The sequence below is a fragment of the Puma concolor genome, chromosome D3 (genome assembly GCF_028749965.1).
Source record: "Puma concolor isolate L17-30 chromosome D3, mPumCon1.1.hap2, whole genome shotgun sequence".
Lineage (NCBI taxonomy): Eukaryota > Metazoa > Chordata > Mammalia > Carnivora > Felidae > Puma > Puma concolor.
The window spans coordinates 14,456,189-14,477,141 of record NC_141678.1 but is presented as its reverse complement, the minus strand read 5'-3'; the positions used below and the strand labels follow the sequence as shown (position 1 = coordinate 14,477,141).

The 20,953-nt window shown below is 44.8% G+C and overlaps 1 protein-coding gene across 3 annotated transcripts in view; it reads left to right on the top strand.

The window, feature by feature from the left end:
* KSR2 (kinase suppressor of ras 2) overlaps positions 1-20,953 on the top strand; it is a 445,437-nt gene that overhangs the window by 169,139 nt on the left and 255,345 nt on the right. For all 3 annotated transcript variants that reach the window (XM_086681797.1, XM_086681798.1, XM_086681799.1), the window contains exon 4: positions 3,265-3,778. In XM_086681797.1, the coding sequence (XP_086537923.1) occupies positions 3,265-3,778 (514 nt within the window). The remainder of the gene's footprint in view (positions 1-3,264; positions 3,779-20,953) is intronic.

Sequence of the window (20,953 nt, the reverse complement as noted above, 5' to 3'; positions counted from 1 at the left end):
GTAAAGCAGTCCTAATATTACAAGTGAAGAAAGCAGAGACGAACCATTAAACAAGATCTTACAGCACTTCTTAAAAAAATATGCACAGCAAACCATCTGGCAGGCTCCACAGCCAAACGTTAATAGGGATGATGGCTGGGCTGTAGACCAACATTGCCTTTTTCCTTATCTGAATTTTCTAATTTTTCTATAATGAATATATAATAACAAAATGGGTAGTTTTAATTAAAAATGGGGCAGTGAGTCAGTCTTCACGAAAGCACTTTGCAAACTGTCAAATGTTCTATAAATCAGCTCTTGTTATGGTCCTTATAGTAATTATTCTCGTTACTGCTAGTTGGCCACGAGCTGGAATTTATTTCTGCCCCTCATCTCCTCCTTGGCCCGTGATGGGGGGGGCCACTCGATCGCCTTCTGCCAGGTCCTGCTTTTGCATGCAGCGGTCCCCACTGGTTTCTCTTTTCGCAGCCACCACCCACGTGGGGACCAGCGACACCTCTCGCCTGGAGCCCTGCAAAACCTTTCATGGGCTCTCCTTGTCCAAGCAGGATCTTCAAGAAAGGAACCTCCCATCAGAACTCTCAATGGATTCCCACTGAACTTGGCATATAACCCACACTGCATTTTGGTGCACGGTCCTGGTGGTCTGTCCCTCACCTGTCCCTTCAGCCTCTCCTTGAGCCACCCACCCTATTGTTGCCACACCTTGGGCACACTGCCTTCGAGAAGGCACCCCGAAAAGGGACCTAGGAAAGTGCCTGCCCTAATGTAGATAGGAGTCCACTTAGCATGGAGTCTGTGCATACAGACCACATTGATATTTACCCTTTCAGTATGGCGGAGGAGTGAGAAAATGTTAATGCACAATTGGAATTTTTATTTTTATTTTTTGGTTTAACTTATACCAGGGCTGAAAATCCCAAGCTGCATTCAGACAGTGGGGATTTTTTTTAACGCCTCCATTCTTTCCCTAATAAACGGCTGTAGGACTTAAAAAAAAAAAAGCTCCTTCCTACCTGTATGCTCTTTCCTTGGCTGTTGGTGATCCCTTTCTTGTCCTCGATGCCAGCTTAAATGCGGCTTCCTTAGGGAGCTGAATGCTCTACCTAAAGCCAGCCCCACCCCCAACCCTTTTACTGTTAGTTTTTTTCAGTTGAAATTTGTATTGAGCTAATTGTAGATTGCCATGCAGTTGTAAACAATAACACAGAGTGATCCTGATGCTAAAACAAATACCACAGACTGGGTGGCTTAACCAACAGACATTATTTCTTACCGTTCTAGAGGCTGGACGTCCAAGATCAAGGTGCTGGCAGATGTTTTCTTGTGGAGGGTCTTCTTCCTGGCTGATAGACAGCCACTTTTGTGGTCTCACACGGCCCTTCCTTCCTCGGACTTCCTGTCTCCCCATCTCCTTATAAGGGCTCCACCTTCACCACCTCTCTTAACCCAGTTACCTCCCAAAGGCCCCACCTCCAAAGGCCATCACTGTAGGGGGTTAGGATGTCAATGTCAGGGTTTTGGAGGGACACAAACATTCAGCCTGCAACAGATCCCTTGTCGAGTTTGCTCAGTTTCTCCCAATTGGTAACTTTTGGTAAAATTGTAGTGCCATGTCACAGCCAGGTTATTGACATTGATGCAACCTCCTGATCTTGTCCGGGTCTCCCCAGTTTTATGTGTACTCGTGTGTGTGTGTGTGTGTGTGTGTGTGTGTGTGTGTGTGTGTGTATTTAGTTCTATGCAACTTTATCACCTGTGTGGGATCACGTGTCCTTCACCACGGTGAAGATACTGGACAGTTCCAATGCTCTAAGGGTCCCTTGTGTGTGCCCCTCCTGCCTGTGTCCTCCAGCCCTAAACCCTGGCAACCACCAATCTATCCTCCATTTCTAAAATGTGGTCATTTCAAAAATGGAATATGAATGGGATCTTCTGGGATTGGCTTTCTCTGCTCAGCGCAGTTGTCTGGAAAGTCACCCGGGTTGCTGCATGCTCAGTAGTTCATTCCGTTTTGTGGCTGAGTCGTGTTCTGCAGTGGGCAGGAACCACAGCTTGGTAACCATTCACCATTACTAATTCTCTTATCACATCCATTCTGGTTGTCTCTGCTCCCGGCACTCATCACCCTCTGAAATCCTTTCATGACTGTGTTTTCTGGTCTATTGTGTCTCTCCTTAAGTGGAATATTAAACCTAGGGTACCAGAGAGCCTGGACTGGGTGTGGTCTGCTGTCCCTTTCTGGAGCATAGTGCCTGGTGCATTCACAAAGCGTTGGATGATGGGACACCTGGGTGGCTCAGTGGTTAAGCGTCCGACTTTGGTTCAGGTCATGATCTCATGGTTTGTGGGTTCGAGCCCTCCATCAGGCTCTCTGCTGTCAGCACAGAGCCTGGAGCGTGCTTCAGATTCTGGGTCTCCGTCCCTCTCTGCCCCTCCTCCGCTTGTGCTCTGTGTCTGTCTCTCAAAAATAAACATTGAAAGAAAGAAAGAAAGAAAGAAAGAAAGAAAGAAAGAAAGAAAGAAAGAAAGAAAGAAAGTGTTGGATGAGGGTTTGACGAGCACACAGCCACAGCAGATCTGGGAGAAGTTGGTGCAGTGTCTGAGAAAGAGGTCAGGGCAAATTTGACTTCTGCAGAATTCCTGTATCTCATATAGGGGCTAGCTGTTAAAATTGCTACGTAAGGGAAAGGTTATCCTCGAAAATCCTATCAATCATCCTGAAACTGCTGGAATTAAGATCCTTGGAAATTCAAAAGCGAGAATTCATTCCTTTGCTTTTCTGGATATTTGACTTGTGGGCTCCACAACTACAGGAGAGCAGGTGGGCAAGGCTGTTGAGTGGGGGTCATAGTGAGAGAGTCAGCAAAGGGATTTCATTCTCTGGAGGAGCCAGAGGGGGATGGATTTATGTAAATGTGTATGCAGTATAGTATGAACACGGTGTGGTGTTCATACACAGCGCAGTGTATATAGGATGTAATGTGCATAGGCTGTAAGGTCTATAAGGCGTAGCATGCACGCACAGTGTGGTGTGGATAGAGCGTCACGTGCACATGCTGTAACGTGCATTCGCTGTAACGTGAATACGCCGTATGATACGTTCACGGTAATGTGCATGTGTAAAGTACGTTCTCTGTAACGTGCATACGCCGTAAGGTACGTTCGCTGGAACGTGCATACGCCGGAACGTGCACATGCTGTAACTTGCCAGGCTTTCTCAAGGCTTATCTGTTGTCTCTCTGCTCCTTTATTCCACCTCAGGAGGCAACCTTTCCAAACAAGACTGGACCATCCAGTGGCCCACCACGGAGACGGGGAAGGAGAACAACCCCGTGTGCCCCCCGGAGCCCACGCCGTGGATCCGCACCCACCTCTCTCAGAGCCCCAGGGTCCAGACCAAGTGCGTCCAGCACTACTGTCACGCCAGCCCCTCGCCCGGGGCCCCCGTGTACACCCATGTGGACAGGCTTACCGTGGACCCCTACCCGGGCCTGTGCCCGCCACCGCCGCTGGAGTCAGGCCACCGTTCCCTGCCCCCGTCGCCCCGGCAGCGGCACGCGGTCCGCACCCCGCCGCGCACCCCTAATATCGTCACCACCGTGACCCCTCCCGGCACACCACCCATGAGGAGGAAGAACAAGCTGAAGCCCCCGGGGACCCCGCCGCCCTCCTCCCGGAAACTGATCCACTTGATTCCAGGTTTCACCGCTCTGCATCGGAGCAAGTCCCACGAATTCCAGCTGGGTCACCGTGTAGACGAGGCCCACACACCCAAGTAAGTGTGTTTGGTGGGTGCCCTGGGGCCGCTGAGCCCCGGGGCTTCTGGGGGCTGCTTCATGGCCCCAGGACCGTGCCAGGTTAGGGGAGCTTCGAATGCGCTTGTGTTTCTCTTCTTCACTTGAATGAAAGGTGGCTTTTCATGGAGGGCCCGTGAGAAGATGAATAGCATTTCCCAGAAGTGACCCTTTAAAAACTTTTTATTTTCATTTAAGGTTTTATTTTGTTTTTGAGAGAGAGCTACGTGGTGGTGCAGGCAGAGGAGGGGTAGAGAGAGAGAGAGAGAGAGGGAGAGAGAGTCTTAGGCTCCACGCTCGGTGCAGAGTCGGATTCAGGGCTCCATTTCATGACCCTGAGATCATGACCTGAACTGAAATCAAGAGTCCGGAGCGTAACCGACTGAGCCGCCCCGGTGCCCCAGAAATGACCCTTTTTACAGTATGGGTCTTCCTCAGTTGGGGTCAGCAAACTGCAGCCTGGGGGCCAAATCCGCATTGATGGCAACACAGCCAGGACCGTTCCGGTGCGTGTGGTCTGTGGCTGGTTTGTGCTGCAAGGCTGAGTTGAGTGTGGTCTGCAAAGCCGAAACTGTTTGCCATCTGGCCCTTGACAGGGAAAGCTGGCTGGCCCCTGCGGAGTCTATCCCAATGATGCTCCTAGAAATAGGCTGTGAGCTGCACACCTACCCTTCCATTTTTCTAGTATTGCATTAAAAAGAGTAAAAAGAAACAAGTGATGTTTTTAAAAAAAAATTTTTTTTAAATATTTATTTTTGAGACAGGAAGAGACAGCATGAACGGGGGAGGGTCAGAGAGAGAGGGAGACACAGAATCTGAAACAGGCTCCAGGCTCTGAGAGGTCAGCACAGAGCCCGACGCGGGGCTCGACCTCACAGACTGCGAGATCACAACCTGAGCCGAAGTTGGACGCTCAACCGACGGAGCCACCCAGGCGCCCCAAAGCAAGTGATGTTTTTATAATAGGTGTCATTTAAGTCAATATATCAAAATATTACCACGTCAACTAGAATCAATGTAAGATGATAACACGGAAATGTTTTGCATTCTCTTTTCCATGCAAGGTCTTCGACATCCAGTGTGTGTTTTGCACCCACAGCTCCTCTCAGTCCAGACTCCCTGCATTCTAAGTGTGCAATGGCCCCTTAGGGCAAGTGGCTGCTGTGCTGGGCAGCATGTGTACGGGACGCGCTCGGTGCTTATAATGAAAAGGCACGTCCAGGTCGGGGTGGGTCAGAGAGTAGAACCAGACTATCGGAGCAGAGGTCTTGGTACAGAAGCTTAGGGTCAGCCTACAGGCAACCAGGGGAGAAAATCATGAAAGTGGGTACCGTGTGCACCTGGCTCTGGTTTGGGGAGGATCTTGCTGCTGGCAGGGTGACATGGTGTCTGTAGCTACATACTGGCTGCTAGGAGGGGACGGGAAGCTCTCTGCAGGGCCCCTCAGAGGCTGACTGTGGCCAGGTGCCTTGCAGTCTTTGGAGGTTCTCAGTGTCTTTTTTTTTTTTTTTTTTTTTTAATTTTTTAATGTTTATTTATTTTTGAGAAAGAGAATGCGAGTAGGTTAGGTGCAGAGAGAGAGGGAGACACAGAATTGGAAGCAGGCTCCAGGCTCCGAGCTGTCAGCACAGAGCCTGACGCGGGACTCGAACCCACAAACCGTGAGATCATGACCTGAGCCGAAGTCAGACGCTCAACTGACTGATCCACCCAGGCACCCCGGTTCTCAGTGTCTTAAAAATGGGAAAACATGCTAAGCAGGCTTACGAAAGTGGGTAGCATGTTTTAAAAATTTACACTGGGGGCGCCTGGGTGGCGCAGTCGGTTAAGCGTCCGACTTCAGCCAGGTCACGATCTCGCGGTCCGTGAGTTCGAGCCCCGCGTCGGGCTCTGGGCGGATGGCTCAGAGCCTGGAGCCTGTTTCCGATTCTGTGTCTCCCTCTCTCTCTGCCCCTCCCCCGTTCATGCTCTGTCTCTCTCTGTCCCAAAAATAAATAAAAACGTTGAAAAAAAAAAATTAAAAAAAAAAAAAAAAATTTACACTGGACAAAATCGCCATGAAGGCATAGAAGATAAAATGATAGTTTGTGATCTTGCCGGGAGATACCATAAGGAGTCTGAATCTGGCACCTGGTGTATGTAAGAGCCCTGCATCCCTGCTCCGGGATCCCTGCAGCTAGGATGTGGGGGGGGGGGGGGCAGTGGGGAGAGTTTCCTCGCATTCCTAGTATGTGGAGGCCCATGTGAGGGCTGAGACCAGCCACAGACACCATAGAGTGTCCTGGGAGGAGCCAAAGGCAAGCAGGGCTGGCCCGGACTTCTGTAGGAAGCAAAGTGCAGAGGCCCTGACTGAACCTGACCTTCACTTTGGCTTCTTGTGACATTGCAAGGGCTCTCAGGGATTTCCTGACCCCCACTCCCTAGCTGTGCCCGTTTGCCTTTGACTCGGGCATTTATCCAGGGCTGGCTGTCCAGCCTGGGCAGGTATGCAGAAGGACTCAGGGGGCCTGTCCCAGTCTCAGACCCTCTCCCTTCCTCCTGTCTTAAGCAATAGAGAACCCACATGCCTGTGAAGTGTTGCTTTTTTGACATGGTCCCAGGACTCTCTTGGACTCCCACCTGACCACTTCCTGTTGCCCTCAGCCACCCCTTTGGGGGTTCAGAGCGGCACCTGCCTCTGAGCGTCTTCACCGATTGAGCCAGTGTTTTGTGAGTGCTCATCGCCGTATGCAGGTGGATGTAAGACATTGGTTATCAGTTGCATCCTGCTATAAATGTAAAAATTCGTGTCTCTTAGAATTAATGAAATGTGGTTTGTTCTAGGCTCTGGGCTAGTCGGTGGGGGTATAATGGGAATCAAAAAAAAGACATAGCCTTGGCCTCTTGAAGTCTGACATTAATCAAATAACCACACAGAAGTATTATGAAATTGTGTCCAGTGCTTATGCACAGTGTTACGGGCTATAAAGATGCAGGGCAGGACACCATCAGAGCTCATGACCAGATAGAGCTGATCGAGTTTGAACTGGCAGGGAGGTGGAGGGGGGGAGGACTAGGGAGGGTCTGGTCAGGGCGAGTTCCCAGAAGTGATAATTTAGACTGAAGGCTAAGACGCAGCTAAGATAGTGAAGGGGTAGAGGTGGAGGGTATTCTAACCGAGAGGCGGGAGGGGGCACGATACATTTGAGGAATTGACAGAAGGTGACAGAAGGCGTCTGTGGCTACGGGACCGAGGCATGTGATGCAGGAGGCGACTCGAGTTAGGCAGGAGGCAGCACTATTCACAACAGCCCCAAGGTGGCAGCAGCCTAGGTGCCCATGGGCGGATGAGTGGAGAAACAAAATGTGGCCTCTCTACCCGGTGGAATATTATTCAGCCGTCAAAAGGAATGAAATTGTGACACATGCTTCGATGTGGATGCATCTCAAATACGGTATGCTAAGTAGGAGAAGCCAGTCACAAAAGGAAAAGTAGAAGGGTGGGTGCCGGGGGCTGGGGGAGGGGAACGGGGAGTTTGTGTTTACTGGGAGTTTGTGTTTACTGGGTACAGAGTTGCAGTTTCGGAAATGAAAAGGTTCTGGAGATGGATGGTGATGATGGTCACACAAAATGTGAATGTACCTAATGCCGCTGAAACTGTAGCCTTAGAAATGGCTAAAATGGTAAATTTTATGTTATATATATTTTATTTTTTTTTTAATTTTTTTTTTCAACGTTTATTTGTTTTTGGGACAGAGAGAGACAGAGCATGAACGGGGGAGGGGCAGAGAGAGAGGGAGACACAGAATCGGAAACAGGCTCCAGGCTCTGAGCCATCAGCCCAGAGCCTGACGCGGGGCTCGAACCCACAGACCGCGAGATCGTGACCTGGCTGAAGTCGGACACTTAACCGACTGCGCCACCCAGGCGCCCCCGTTATATATATTTTACAGTAACAACGACAAAAAATTAGGCAGGAAGCGTGCTCTGTCTCTTTCTCTCAATGTAAATAAACATTAAAAAAAAGTCGGGGGGAGGTGCCTGGGTGGCTCAGCCGGTCAACCGTCTGACTTCAGCTGAGGTCATGATCTTACAGCTCGTGGGTTTGAGCCCCTCATTGGGCTCTGTGCTGACAGCTCAGAGCCTGGAGCCTATTTCGGATTCTGTGTCTGCCTCTCTCTGCCCCTCCCCCACTCACGCTCTCTCTCTCTCAAATATAAATAAACGTTAAAAAAATTAAAATTAGGCAGGAAAGCTAGAGGTTGGCACACTTTTTCTGTAAGGGGCCAGATAGTGAATATTTCAGGCCGTGCGGGCCATGTGGTATGGTAGCAAAAGCAGCCATAGGCAATAGGTAAATACATGGACATGGTGATGTTTCAATAAAACTTTATTTGTCAAAATAGCCGCCTGGCTGGGTTTGGCGTCCCAGGCTATAGTTTGCCCTGTCAGAAGCCATGCTGTAGACAGTGATTCTTCTCCCTTGATAAGGCACTGGAAGGTCTTTAAGTGATTTTGGTGGAAGGCACGATCATATATGACGGTCACTCGTAGTCTGAAGCTGTGGTTTCTCCCAACTGTGCATCTTCCTCCCCTCTCCCTGTGCTCTTTGGACACATGATCTTTGCTCTACGTTGAACAGGTGAAGTGAGAGAGGCTGACCTTTGGGGGTTTTCTCCAGCTGTCTTGAGCTTTAGTTGACATATAACATTATGTACATTTAAGGTGTGCAAGGTGATGATCTAACACACATAGGTATTGTGAAATGATACCACAATTAGGTTTTGTTAACACATCCATCACCTCACCTCACATAATTTTTTTTTTGTGATGAGAACATTTAAGATTTGGTCTCTCAACAACTTTCAAGTATATACTACGGTGTTGCTAACTACAGTCACTAGGCTGTGCACTAGGTCCCCAGAACTTATTCACCTTCCAATGAGAAGTTTTTATCCTTTGGCCAGTGTTTCCCCATTTCCGTCACCCCTAACTTCTGGCAGCCACATTCAACTCTGTTTCTATGTTTGATGGTTTTAGATTCTACATGTAAGTGGTATCATGCAGTATTTGTCTTTCTCTGACTTATTTCACTCAGCATAATGCCCCTCAAGGTCCATCCATGTTGTAATGGCAGGATTTCCTTCCTTCTTCAGGGCTGAATAATATTCCATTGTGCACACACACATGTGGGTATCATTTTCTTTATCCATTCATCTATTGATAGGCACTGAGGTTGCTTCCATGTCTTGGCTCCTGTGAATAATGCTGCTACAAACATGGGGGTGCAGGTATCTTTTCAAGATGGGAATTTTATTTCCTTTGGATACACACCTAGAAGTAGAATTACTGGATCATACTGGTAATTCCATTTTAATTATTTTGAGGAATCTCCATACTGTTTTCCATAGTGGTTGCAACAACTTACATTCCAACCAGCAGTGCACGAGAGTTCCCTTTTCTCCGTATCCCTACCAGAACTTACCATCTCTTGTCTTTTTTGATAATAGCCATTCTAATGGGTGTGAGGGGATGTCTCATTGCAGTTTTGATCTGCATTTCGCTGATGATTACTGACATTGTTGAGCACTTTTCATTAACCTGGTGGCCATTTGTATATCTTCTTTGGAAAAAAAATGTCTATTCAGGTTCTCTGCCCATTTAAAAATCAGGTGATGATGATGATGATGATGATGATGATTTTTTGCTATTGAGTTGTAAGAGTTTCTTCTTTTATTTATTTTTATTTATTTTTTAAATATGAAACTTATTGTGAAATTGGTTTCCATTCAACACCCATACCCAGTGCTCATCCCAACAGATGCCCTCCTCAATGCCCATCACCCACTTTCCCCTCCCTCCTACCCCCCATCAACCCTAAGTTTATTCTCAGTTTTTAAGAGTCTCTTACGGTTTGCCTCCTTTCCTCTCTGTAACTTTTTTCCCCCTTCCCTTCCCCCATGGTCTTCTGTTAAGTTTCTCAGGATCCACGTAAGACTGAAAACATATGATGAAAAACCACTAGCCAGTTTGATCAAAAAGAAAAAGGAAAGGACCCAAACAAATAAAATCAAGAATGAAAGAGGAAAGATCACAACCAACACAGCAGAAATAAAAACAATAATAAGAGAATATCATGAGCAATTATATGCCAATGAAATGGGCAATCTGGAAGAAATGGACAAATTCCTAGAAACATATACACTACCAAAACTGGGACAGGAAGAAATAAAAAAATTGAACAGACCCATAACCAGTAAGGAAATCGAATTAGTAATCAAAAATCTGCCAAAAAACAATAGTCCAGGGCCACGTGGCTTTCCAGGGGAATTCTACCAAACATTTAAGGAAGAGTTAACACCTATTCTCTTTAAGGTGTTCCAAAAAATAGAAATGGAAGGAAAACTTCCAAACTCTTTCTGTGAAGCCAGCATTACCTTGATTCCAAAACCAGACAGAGACCCCACTAGAAAGGAGAACTATAGACCAGTTTCCCTGATGAACATGGATGCAAAAATCCTCAACAAGGTATTAGCCAACTGGATCCAACAATACATTAAAAAAAATTATTCACCAGGACCAAGTGGGATTTATACCTGGGATGCAGGGCTGGTTCAATATCTGCAAAACAACGTGATTTATCACATCAATAAAAGAAAGGACAAGAACCATATGATACTCTCAATAGATGCAGAGAAAGCATTTGACAAAATACAGCATCCTTTCTTGATAAAAACCCTTAAGAAAGTAGGGATAGAAGGAGCATACCTTGAGATCATAAAAGCCATATATGAATGACCAAACGCTAATATCATCCTCAATGGGGAAAAACTGAGAGCTTTCCCCCTATGGTCAGGAACAAGACAGGGATGTCCACTCTCACCACTGTTATTCAACATAGTATTGGAAGTCTTAGCCTCTGCAATTAGACAACACAAAGAAATAAAAGGCATCCAAATTGGCCAGGAGAGGTCAAACTTTCACTCTTTGCAGATGACATGATACTCTATATGGAAAACCCAAAAGATTCCACCAAAAAACTTCTAGAATTGATTCATGAATTCAGCAAAGTTGCAGGATATAAAATCAATACACAGAAATTGGTTGCATTCCTATACACCAACAATGAAGAGACAGAGAAATCAAGGAATCGATCCCATTTACAGTTGCACCAAAAACCATAAAATACCTAGGAATAAATCTAACCAGAGAGGTGAAAAATCTATACACTGAAGACTATAGAAAGCTTATGAAAGAAATTGAAGGAGACACAAAAAAATGGAAAAAGATTCCATGCCCCTGGATAGGAAGAACAAATATTGTTAACATGTCGATACTACCCAAAGCAGTCTACATATTCAATGCAATCCCTATCAAGATAACACCAGCATTCTTCACAGATCTAGAACAAATAATCCTAAAAATTGTATGGAACCAGAAAAGACCCCGAAGAGTGAAAACCAAAGCAGGAGGCATCACAATCCCAGACTTCAACCTATACTACAAAGTTGTAATCATCAAGACAGTATGGTACTGGCACAAGAACAGACACTCAGATCAATGGAACAGAACAGAGAATCCAGAAATGGACCCACAAACATATGGCCAACTAATCTTTGACAAAGCAGGAAAGAATATCCAATGGAATCAAGACAGTCTCTTCAGCAAGTAGTGCTGGGAAAACTGGACAGCGACATGCAGAAGAATGAACCTGGACCACTTTCTTGCACCATACACAAAAATAAACTCAAAATGGGTGAAAGACCTAAATGTAAGACATGAAGCCATCAAAATCCTAGAGAACAAAGCAGGCAAAAACCTCTTTGATCTTGGCTGCAGCAACTTCTTACTCAACACGTCTCCAGAGGCAAGGGAAACAAAAGCAAAAATCAACTACTGGGACCTCATCAAAATAAAAAGCTTCTGCACAGTGAAGGAAACAATCTGCAAAACTAAAAGGCAACTGACAGAATGGGAGGAGATATTTGCAAATGATATATTAGATAAAGGGTTAGTATCCCAAATCTATAAAGAACTTAGCAAACTCAACAACGAAAAAACAAATAATCCAGTGAAGAAATGGGTAAAAGACATGAATAGACACTTCTCCAAAGAAGACATCCAGATGGCCAACCGACACATGAAAAAGTGCTCAACATCACTCATCATCAGGGAAATACAAACCAAAACCACAATGAGATACCACCTTACACCTGTCAGAATGGCTAACATTAACAACTCAGACAACAACAGATGTTGGCAAGGATGTGGAGAAAGAGGATCTCTTTTGCATTGTTGGTGGGAATGCAAGCTGGTACAGCCAGTCTGGAAAACAGTATGGAGGTTCCTCAAAAAACTAAAAATAGAACTACCCTACAACCCAGCAACTGCACTACTAGGCATTTATCCCACAGGATACAGGTGTGCTGTTTTAAAGGGACACATGCACCCACATGTTTATAGCAGCACTATCAACAATAGCCAAAGTATGGAAAGAGCCCAAATGTCCATCGATGGATGAATGGATAAAGAAGATGTGGTATATATACACAATGGAGTATTACTCGGCAATCAAAAAGAATGAAATCTTTCCATTTGCAACTATGTGGATGGAACTGGAGGGTATTATGCTAAGTGAAATTAGAGAAAGACAAAAATCATATGACTCCACTCCTTTGAGGACTTTAAGAGACAAAACAGATGAACATAAGGGAAGGGAAACAAAAATAATATAAAAACAGGGAGGGGGACAAAACAGAAGAGACTCATAAATATGGAGAACAAACTGAGTGTTGCTGGAGGGGTTGTGGGAGGGGGGATGGGCTAAATGGGTAAGGGGCACTAAGGAATCTATTCCTGAAATCATTGTTGCACTATATGCTAACTAATTTGGATGTAAATTAAAAAAATAAAAAGTGAAAACATATGGTATCTGTCTTTCTCTGTATAACTTATCTCACTTAGCATAACACTCTCAAGTTCCATCCACGTTGCTACAATAGGCCATATTTCATTCTTTCTCATTGCCAAGTAGTATTCCATTGTATATATAAACCACAACTTCTTTATCCATTCATCGGTTGATGGACATTTGGGCTCTTTCCATAATTTGGCTATCGTTGAAAGTGCTGCTATAAACATTGGGGTATAAATGCCCCTGTGCATCAGCACTCCTGTGTCCCTTGGGTAAATTCCTAGCAGTGCTATTCCTGGGTCATAGGGTAGATCTATTTTTAATTTTTTGAGGAACCTCCACACTGTTTTCCAGAATGGCTGCACCAGTTTGCATTCCCACCAACAGTGCAAGAGGGTTCCCGTTTGTCCACATCCTCTCCAGCATCTATAGCAAACACTTTCCAAACCCAGCAGAAGAAGAGAAATAATAAAGATCAGAGCAGAAATAAACAATATAGAGTCTAAAAAAACAGTAGAGCAGATCAGTTATACCAAGAGTTGTTTTTTTGAAAAAAATAAACAAAATTGATAAACCTTTAGCCAGGCTTCTCAAAAAGAAAAGGGAGAGGACCCAAACAGATAAAATTATGAATGAAAATGGAATTATTACAACCGATCCCTCAGAAATACAAGCAATTATCAGGGAATACTATGAAAAATTATATGCCAACAAACTGGACAACCTGGAAGAAATGGACAAATTCCTAAGCACCCACACACTTCGAAAACTCAAACAGGGGGCGCCTGGGTGGCGCAGTCGGTTAAGCGTCTGGCTTCAGCCAGGTCACGATCTCGTGGTCCGTGAGTTCGAGCCCCGCGTCAGGCTCTGGGCTGATGGCTCGGAGCCTGGAGCCTGTTTCCGATTCTGTGTCTCCCTCTCTCTCTGCCCCTCCCCCGTTCATGCTCTGTCTCTGTCTGTCCCATAAATAAATAAAAAACGTTGAAAAAAAAAATTAAAAAAAAAAAAAAAGAAAACTCAAACAGGAAGAAATAGAAAATTTGAACACACCCATAACCAGCAAAGAAATCGAATCAGTTATCAAAAAACTCCCAACAAATAAGAGTCCAGGATGAGTTTTAAGAGTTTCTTACAGGGGCGCCTGGGTGGCTCAGTCGATTGAGCGTCGGACTTCGGCTCAGGTCATGATCTCACGGTCTGTGGGTTCGAGCCCCGCGTCGGGCTCTGTGCTGAGGCTCAGAGCCTGTGCTCAGAGCCTGGAGCCTGGTTCGGATTCTGTGTCTCCCTCTCTCTCTGACCCTCCCCCGTTCATGCTCTGTCTCTCTCTGTCTCAAAAATAAATAAACATTAAAAAAAAATTAAAAAAGAAAGAGTTTCTTACATAATTTGGATGTTAATGCCTTGCCAGATTTGCAAATATTTTCTCCCATTTTTTAGGTTACTTTTTCATTTTTTTAATTGTTTCTTTTGCTGTGCAGAAGCTTTTTAGTTTGATGTAATTCCATTTGTTGATTTTTGCTTTTGTTGTTTGTACTTTCGGTCTCATATCTAAAGAAGTCAACCAAGGGCTCTTTCCCTATGTTTTCTTCTAGGATTTATAGTTTCAGGTCTTCCATTTAAGTCTTTAATCGATTTCAAGTTAATTTTTTGTGAGCGGTGTAAAATAGGGATCCAGTTTCATTCTACTGCGTGTGAATATTCCATTTCCCCAGGGCCATTTATTGAAGAGGTTATCCTTCCTCATTGAGTGTTCTTGGCTCCCTTGTCAAATATTAGTTGACCACATATACTTGGGTTTATTTCTGGACTTTTGATTCTGTTCCATTGGCCTTTGTGTCTATTTTTACGCCAGTACCACACTTTAAATGTGAGCGTTTCCCCAGACTCCTGAGGGATTTACTTTGGATAGGGTTGAATCACCAACTTTTTCGAGACCTTCCAAATCGACTCATCCACCGTCAGTTGTTTTGGAAATTGTCTATCAGGATTCAGGCCAAGTTTAGCCTTGTTCATCAGGGTTCTTTTATCCAGTTTAGCAAGCTCAACACTTGTTGCTGGTGGCTCACCTCAGGAGATTCTGAGATTCATGGTGTGAAGGTGCAGGGTGACCACTTGGCCCGGGACCCTGCTATGAAATCTACAGGGATATTAGGGCACTTGGCCTTTGGGAGTTTAAAAAAAAAAATCCAAGCCAGAGACATGGTACCTTGGACTATGTAGGGAGAGGGAATAGGGGAAGAGATTAAATCTAATCAGTGAGATTTAGGAAGAGATTTTAGAGAGACACTAATTAGTTGAGTTGAGTTCCCCTAAGTAGACTTAACAGCCAAAATTTGCTTTGGTCTCAGCTCCTCCTGGTTCTGCAAGGGAGTAGCCTTGTGACTTTGGATTTAACCTGAGTCTTAGTTTTCTCATCTGTGAACCAAAGGGTTTGGAATATGTGTGTGCTATTTAATCTGTGGTCATGACCCATTTGTGGATGGTGGCACTATTTTAATGGGCTGTGACCAGCATTGAAGTACTGAAATAGGGTAGCCTTAGGTATCAGGACGTATTGCATATGGTGAGCCTAATTATTAGTGTTGTTTTGTGAAACACACATGTATGTATATATGAATATTATACATACTCTGGGAGCTCTTTCTACTCTGGGCAGCTTTGATTCTAGAATAAACCCCATCAGTGATTAGGTGAGAAGGTTTGAGAAGCCAGCCCTTCATCCTGAATTACTGGGCTTATTCTGGTTTCCATTGTCTGTCTCATATCTGGTTTCTTCTCTCCTTCAACCCTGTACCTCCTGCTGGGCATGGTTTTTTGTTACCAACTTGGCCATCCTAAGTCTACCTTTATTTCTCCTTAATGGGTAAAGAAGAGCTTCAGAAGTGACAGGTCTTTCTTAACAGATCTGAGTCTTTCAGGGCTGTTGATTCTTGTTAAGTTTTCAAGCCCCAGCACCCTGGCAGGTTTCAGTTTGGAGGAAGGCTGGGTTTTAGACAGTTTATCCTTGGCACACCCATGGTGGTGAGTATCAGATGGTCTGTTTGGGTTTGAATCCTGCCCCCAGTAGTATACCATGGGCATTTTTAGAAAAAAGCATAGCAAGAAAAGAAAATATATTTTTTAAATATTTGTTTATTTTTGAGACAGAGAGAGAGCATGAATGGGGGAGGGGCAGAGAGAGAGGGAGACACAAAATCCGAAGCAGGTTCCAGGCTCTGAGCTGTCAGCACAGAGCCCGATGCGGGGCTTGAACTCATGGACTGTGAGATCATCACCTGAGCCGAAGTCGGACACTCAACCGACTGAGGCACCCAGGCGCCTCAGGGAAAGAAAATATTATCCATAACACATCTCTCACCTCTATTGGGAGCCTTGGTATGTTGGAAAATATCAGAATTGCTGTGATTGGTTTTAATCAAAACCATTTTTCTTACTTAGTATTCATTCTCAAAGTCCTGTTTGCTTTCTTCTTTTCCTTTTTTTTTTTTTTTTTGCATTTAAGTGTGTGGTTTTACTTATGTGGCATTACTAAAACTCACGCATGTACACGCGTATGTACACACAGGGACAAAGAACTACTCTGTTTTTTCCTCCCCTGCTAAAATCAGTACTTGATTATTGTGGAACTTGAGACAACACAGGACGTGTGATGAAGAAAGTGGAAAGTTCATGCTGGCCCTTTGTTTTCTATATATGTGTATATGTGTTTATAGAATGTATACACACATACACACACAGAGTGTGTTTTATCAACAGGGCTCAGTCGTCCCCAAGGGAGCAAAAATTGTTTCTTGGTGGAGGAAGACAAAATAAAACCCTTGATATTACAATAGTTTGTGGCCCTCCAAAGAGCCACTTATGTAAACAGATATATTGTATATCTGTGGTATTACAATTTTCATTGGAGTTAGGGATGACAGTTAGAACAAAAATCCAAAATGTTTCCTTGAAGGTTCATAATGTCAAAAAGATCGAAAAAGACTGACATGGCTCTATGGATGTAATCCTATAGACACAGTTAGGCTTATACATTGGGAGTTATCAAGGGTCCCCCATATTCTTATCAGTCTTTTCTCTCTCTGGTTTTGTGGCCACACTTACATGGGTCAGCTGGCACCGATTCCTTATCAGCCGTTTGGAAAATTAAATCCGTGCAATCTCAGGGGTTCTTCTGGTCATCTGACCTTCAGCCCAGAGGTGCCATGGCATCGGTGTTGGAAGAAGGAAAAACGTAACAGTTCTTATGTGTGAAATGAGTTGTATGTCTTCACATTCCTCCGTTTGCCCATGATACAAAGGCTTGCTTTCTCTTGTCAGAGCATCTGAAAGGGTCAATTGGATTCCTGAAAACTGATCACATTTTAAATGCATGAGAGAAGCCCCGTGTTCCATAGGAATTCTGTTGTGAACCCCTTCCCTTTTTGGCAGATCTTTTTTAAAGGTAATTTTCTTTCTTTGAAAAAAATTTTTGAAATGTTTATTTTTTTGAGAGAGAGAGCGAGCAAGAGTGTGAGCAGGGTGGGGGTAGGGCAGAAAGAGAGAGGGAGACACAGGATGTGAAGCCGCCTCCAGGCTCTGAGCTGTCAGACGCGGGGCTCGAATTCACGAACCATGACCTGAACCATAAGTCAGACGCTTAGCCAACTGAGCCACCTAGGCACCCCTTTAAAGGTAATTTTCAATTACAATTTTGTTTTAACTACAGAAGTGACTCCCAGATACATCTTTATTTTGAAAATACAAGCAATCGAAGTGTAAGCCATACAAGGCCGAAGTCCTCCTTTCCCTTGCCATAGAGAGAGGCTCCAACTGTAAATACTTTGATAGGAATCCTTGCATAAACACATATATTGTATTGCATGTATAATATATTTAGTTTACTTCCTTCATAATCCGAACCACACTCTATGCAAAACCGTGTGACTTACCTTTGTCAGCCCTGCATGAATATGAATATTCCATTTACGATTTTCTCATGCTTGATCCCTTTGAGAAATTCAGTTTTCCCCCAGGCACATCTGGGAGGTGCCATTGTGCAGGTCTCTGCTCTGAGGCCTCTGTACTGTTTATGGGTGACACATTCCACCGCTGCCCTTCTGAAAACCCTCAGCTGGCCAGTGAGCGAGGGAACCAGGCTGGATGAGACTGACCTTCATCCTCACGCTCCTGGTCGTCGCAAATTGAGATTCTGTGTGTGGCCTGGGCTGGATCATTTATAGCCAGTAAGAGCAGGCTTTGCTCAACAAGTTAATTATGTGCATAGGATTTCAGGAGGGATCTTTTGTTTATCTCAGAAAACTAATTACATGCAAGCACTCAAACTCCCTGACATGCATCTATAGATCTGTGTGCTAATTATTTATTTTTCAGGTTTTTTTAACTTTATTTATTTATTGAGAGAGAGGAGAAAGAGAGAGAGAGAGAGAGAGAGAGAGAGAGAGAGGGAGGGGCAGAGAGAGAGAATCCTAAGCAGGCTCCCCGCTGTCAGTGAAGAGCCAGATGTCGGGCTTGGTCCCACAAGCCATGAGATCATGACCTGAGCCAAAATCAAGAGTCAGATGCTTAACCGAGTGAGCCATCCAGGCACCCCCATCATAAGGGCAAGAGTGGAGTCATTATTTGTACATAATAGTATATTCCTTAAAAAGGAAGGTTCTGGGGGTACCTGGGTGGCTCAGTCGGTTGGGCGTCTGACTTTGGCTCAGGTCATGATCTTACAGCTTGTGGGTTCGAGCTCTGCGTTGGGCTCTGTGCTGACAGCTCAGAGCATGGAGCCTGCTTCAGATTCTGTGTCCCTCTCTCACTCTGCCCTTCCCCCACTCATGCCCTGTCTCTCTCTCTCTAAGAATAAATAAAACTTAAAAAAAAAAAAAAGGAAGGTTCTGCCATGCTCCTGCAAAGGGTCCTTTTAGGTCTAATTAAGCAATCAGACAAACGAGATTAATATAAGTCACGAGATTGACCTGGGAAGGTGCAGGGTAGCATCAGGTGTCTCTTCTGTGGGTCCTCAGTGGCTACTCTTCCATGCATCTCCCCCTTAAGGGCAAGGTGATGAGACCCACGTTTAAGGAAGTATGGGAGCCATCCCGACTTATGGGGCAGTAGCTCTTGTAACAGCTCCATCTATGTGGCTTCCAGGGGTCCCGCAGGAGATGTGCCCAGTCGTAACAGTCATGCAGCTCGGAGTCCCTGAGGCTGTGGAGCCCTCCTCAGGTATTTCAAGTTCATGGCGAGAACTCCCAGGGCACATGCAATCTGCCAACAAGAGGCGATTCTACCACGAGCAGTGTGGTGTCTTAAAACCGTTGACATTTCCCTTTTAGGGATGTTCAGAGGATCAGAGCTAGAGAATCAGCTCAAGGTCAAATGTCCATTTACAGAAGACAAAGAGGTTACGTTTGCTCTTTTCCGTAGCTTCTCTTTAAAAGTCTTGTAGGGTGTACTTGTCACCAGTTCACACTGAATTTCTTCTCGTTTTGAATCAGGGAGGTCTTTAACAAGATCTTTTACAATTTATATACTACCATATAATATATATATGTACATATATGTATTTATTTATATTTATATATTATATAATTATATAAAAATTATAGTATTAATTTATAATACATTAATTAATATATCAATAAATTATATATTAAATTATATAATATATATTATAAATATATGTTTATTTATATTATATAATTTATACACATCTCCAGTAAAATCTATGCTTATCAATTTTTTAAAGTGTCGCTATTACTTTGCATAAGAAAGTGACATCCGCAGCCCCGTCTTCCTAATCAGCATTGACACAGGGCCCCCTCTCCCAGAGAGGGAGAGAGAGGATCCTAAGCAGGTTCCGCACTGTCAGCACAGAGCCCAGTGTGGGTCTCGAACCCACGAACCGTGAGATCATGACCTGGGCTAAAATCAAGAGTTGGGCACTCAACCAACCGAGTCACCCAGGTGCCCTTGCCCCCGAGGCTTATGAAAGCACCAGCGAGGCATCATTCATGGCCACATTCCCACTGACGTCGCAGCTCTCAAGTTCCGTCATGAAAAATCAGCTTAGCCGTGTGCTTAGTGTATCGGAAATTATTGTGGTCATGTGTGCTGTGAGCTGGGTAACCTGGCGTTTTGTCGGAAGTACCTGGTTATTTACAAGGAAGATGCTCTTCTGGTGAGATTTGATCCTGTTAAGTTAAGAAGTTTTACTTATCTGGCCCCCGCCTCAGTCTTGTGTTCTACACGCTCTCTTGGAGGGTGTCCAGAGGGACCGAGCCCCAGTTGCCCGTGATGGTACAGCCTGCACCCCCACCCCACCCTCCACGTCACATCCTTTATGGGCTTTCCTTCCTTCCCTGCCTCACGTCTCGACTTTATCATGCTTCCTGGGATCACCTTCCAAATACACCGTTTGCACCCCCAAAATTCTTCTTGGGGTCTGATTTTGGGGGGACCCAAGCTAAAACAGGTCATTATTAATATACTTGCATTAAGCTCGATACACAGCGCATTTCCACTAAATGAAAAGGTTTATTGATGGAATAATCACTATAATAATATGCATGACGGCCATCACTTATTGAACACTTCTGGCATACTGGCATTTTTTACATGGTTTATTTTATTGACTCCCATTTGGCAGGTGAGGAAACAGGCTTTAAAAGAGAACATGCGTTGTCCAAGCTCATTCAGACTAATTAAGTACTGGAGTTGGAGTTCGTTCTCCCCCAAAGTCCCTGGGGACACTGGAGGATGGGGGGGGGTAAGGGCATGGGCTCTGGAGCCAGATGGCCTGGGTTTGCATCCGGACTTTACCACTTCCCAGTTGTGTGCCTTTATTCCGATTTCAGTGTCCCAGTCATGCAAAAGAAAAATGGAGACCATGCAGTGAATCCAAATATCACCACCCCTTAGTTTCTCTTGCTGTGGAAATGTCCGTGGGACGTGCTCCATTTTTTTTTTTTTTAAATTTTTTTTTTTTTCAATGTTTATTTATTTTTGGGACAGAGAGAGACAGAGCATGAATGGGGGAGGGGCAGAGAGAGAGGGAGACACAGAATCGGAAACAGGCTCCAGGCTCTGAGCCATCAGCCCAGAGCCTGACGCGGGGCTCGAACTCACGGACCGCGAGATCGTGACCTGGCTGAAGTTGGACGCTTAACCAACTGCGCCACCCAGGCGCCCCGGGACGTGCTCCATTTTATAGACCGTGTCTCAATTTGGGTTTGTCTGGTGTTTCTTTATGATTATATTCAGCTTATACAATTT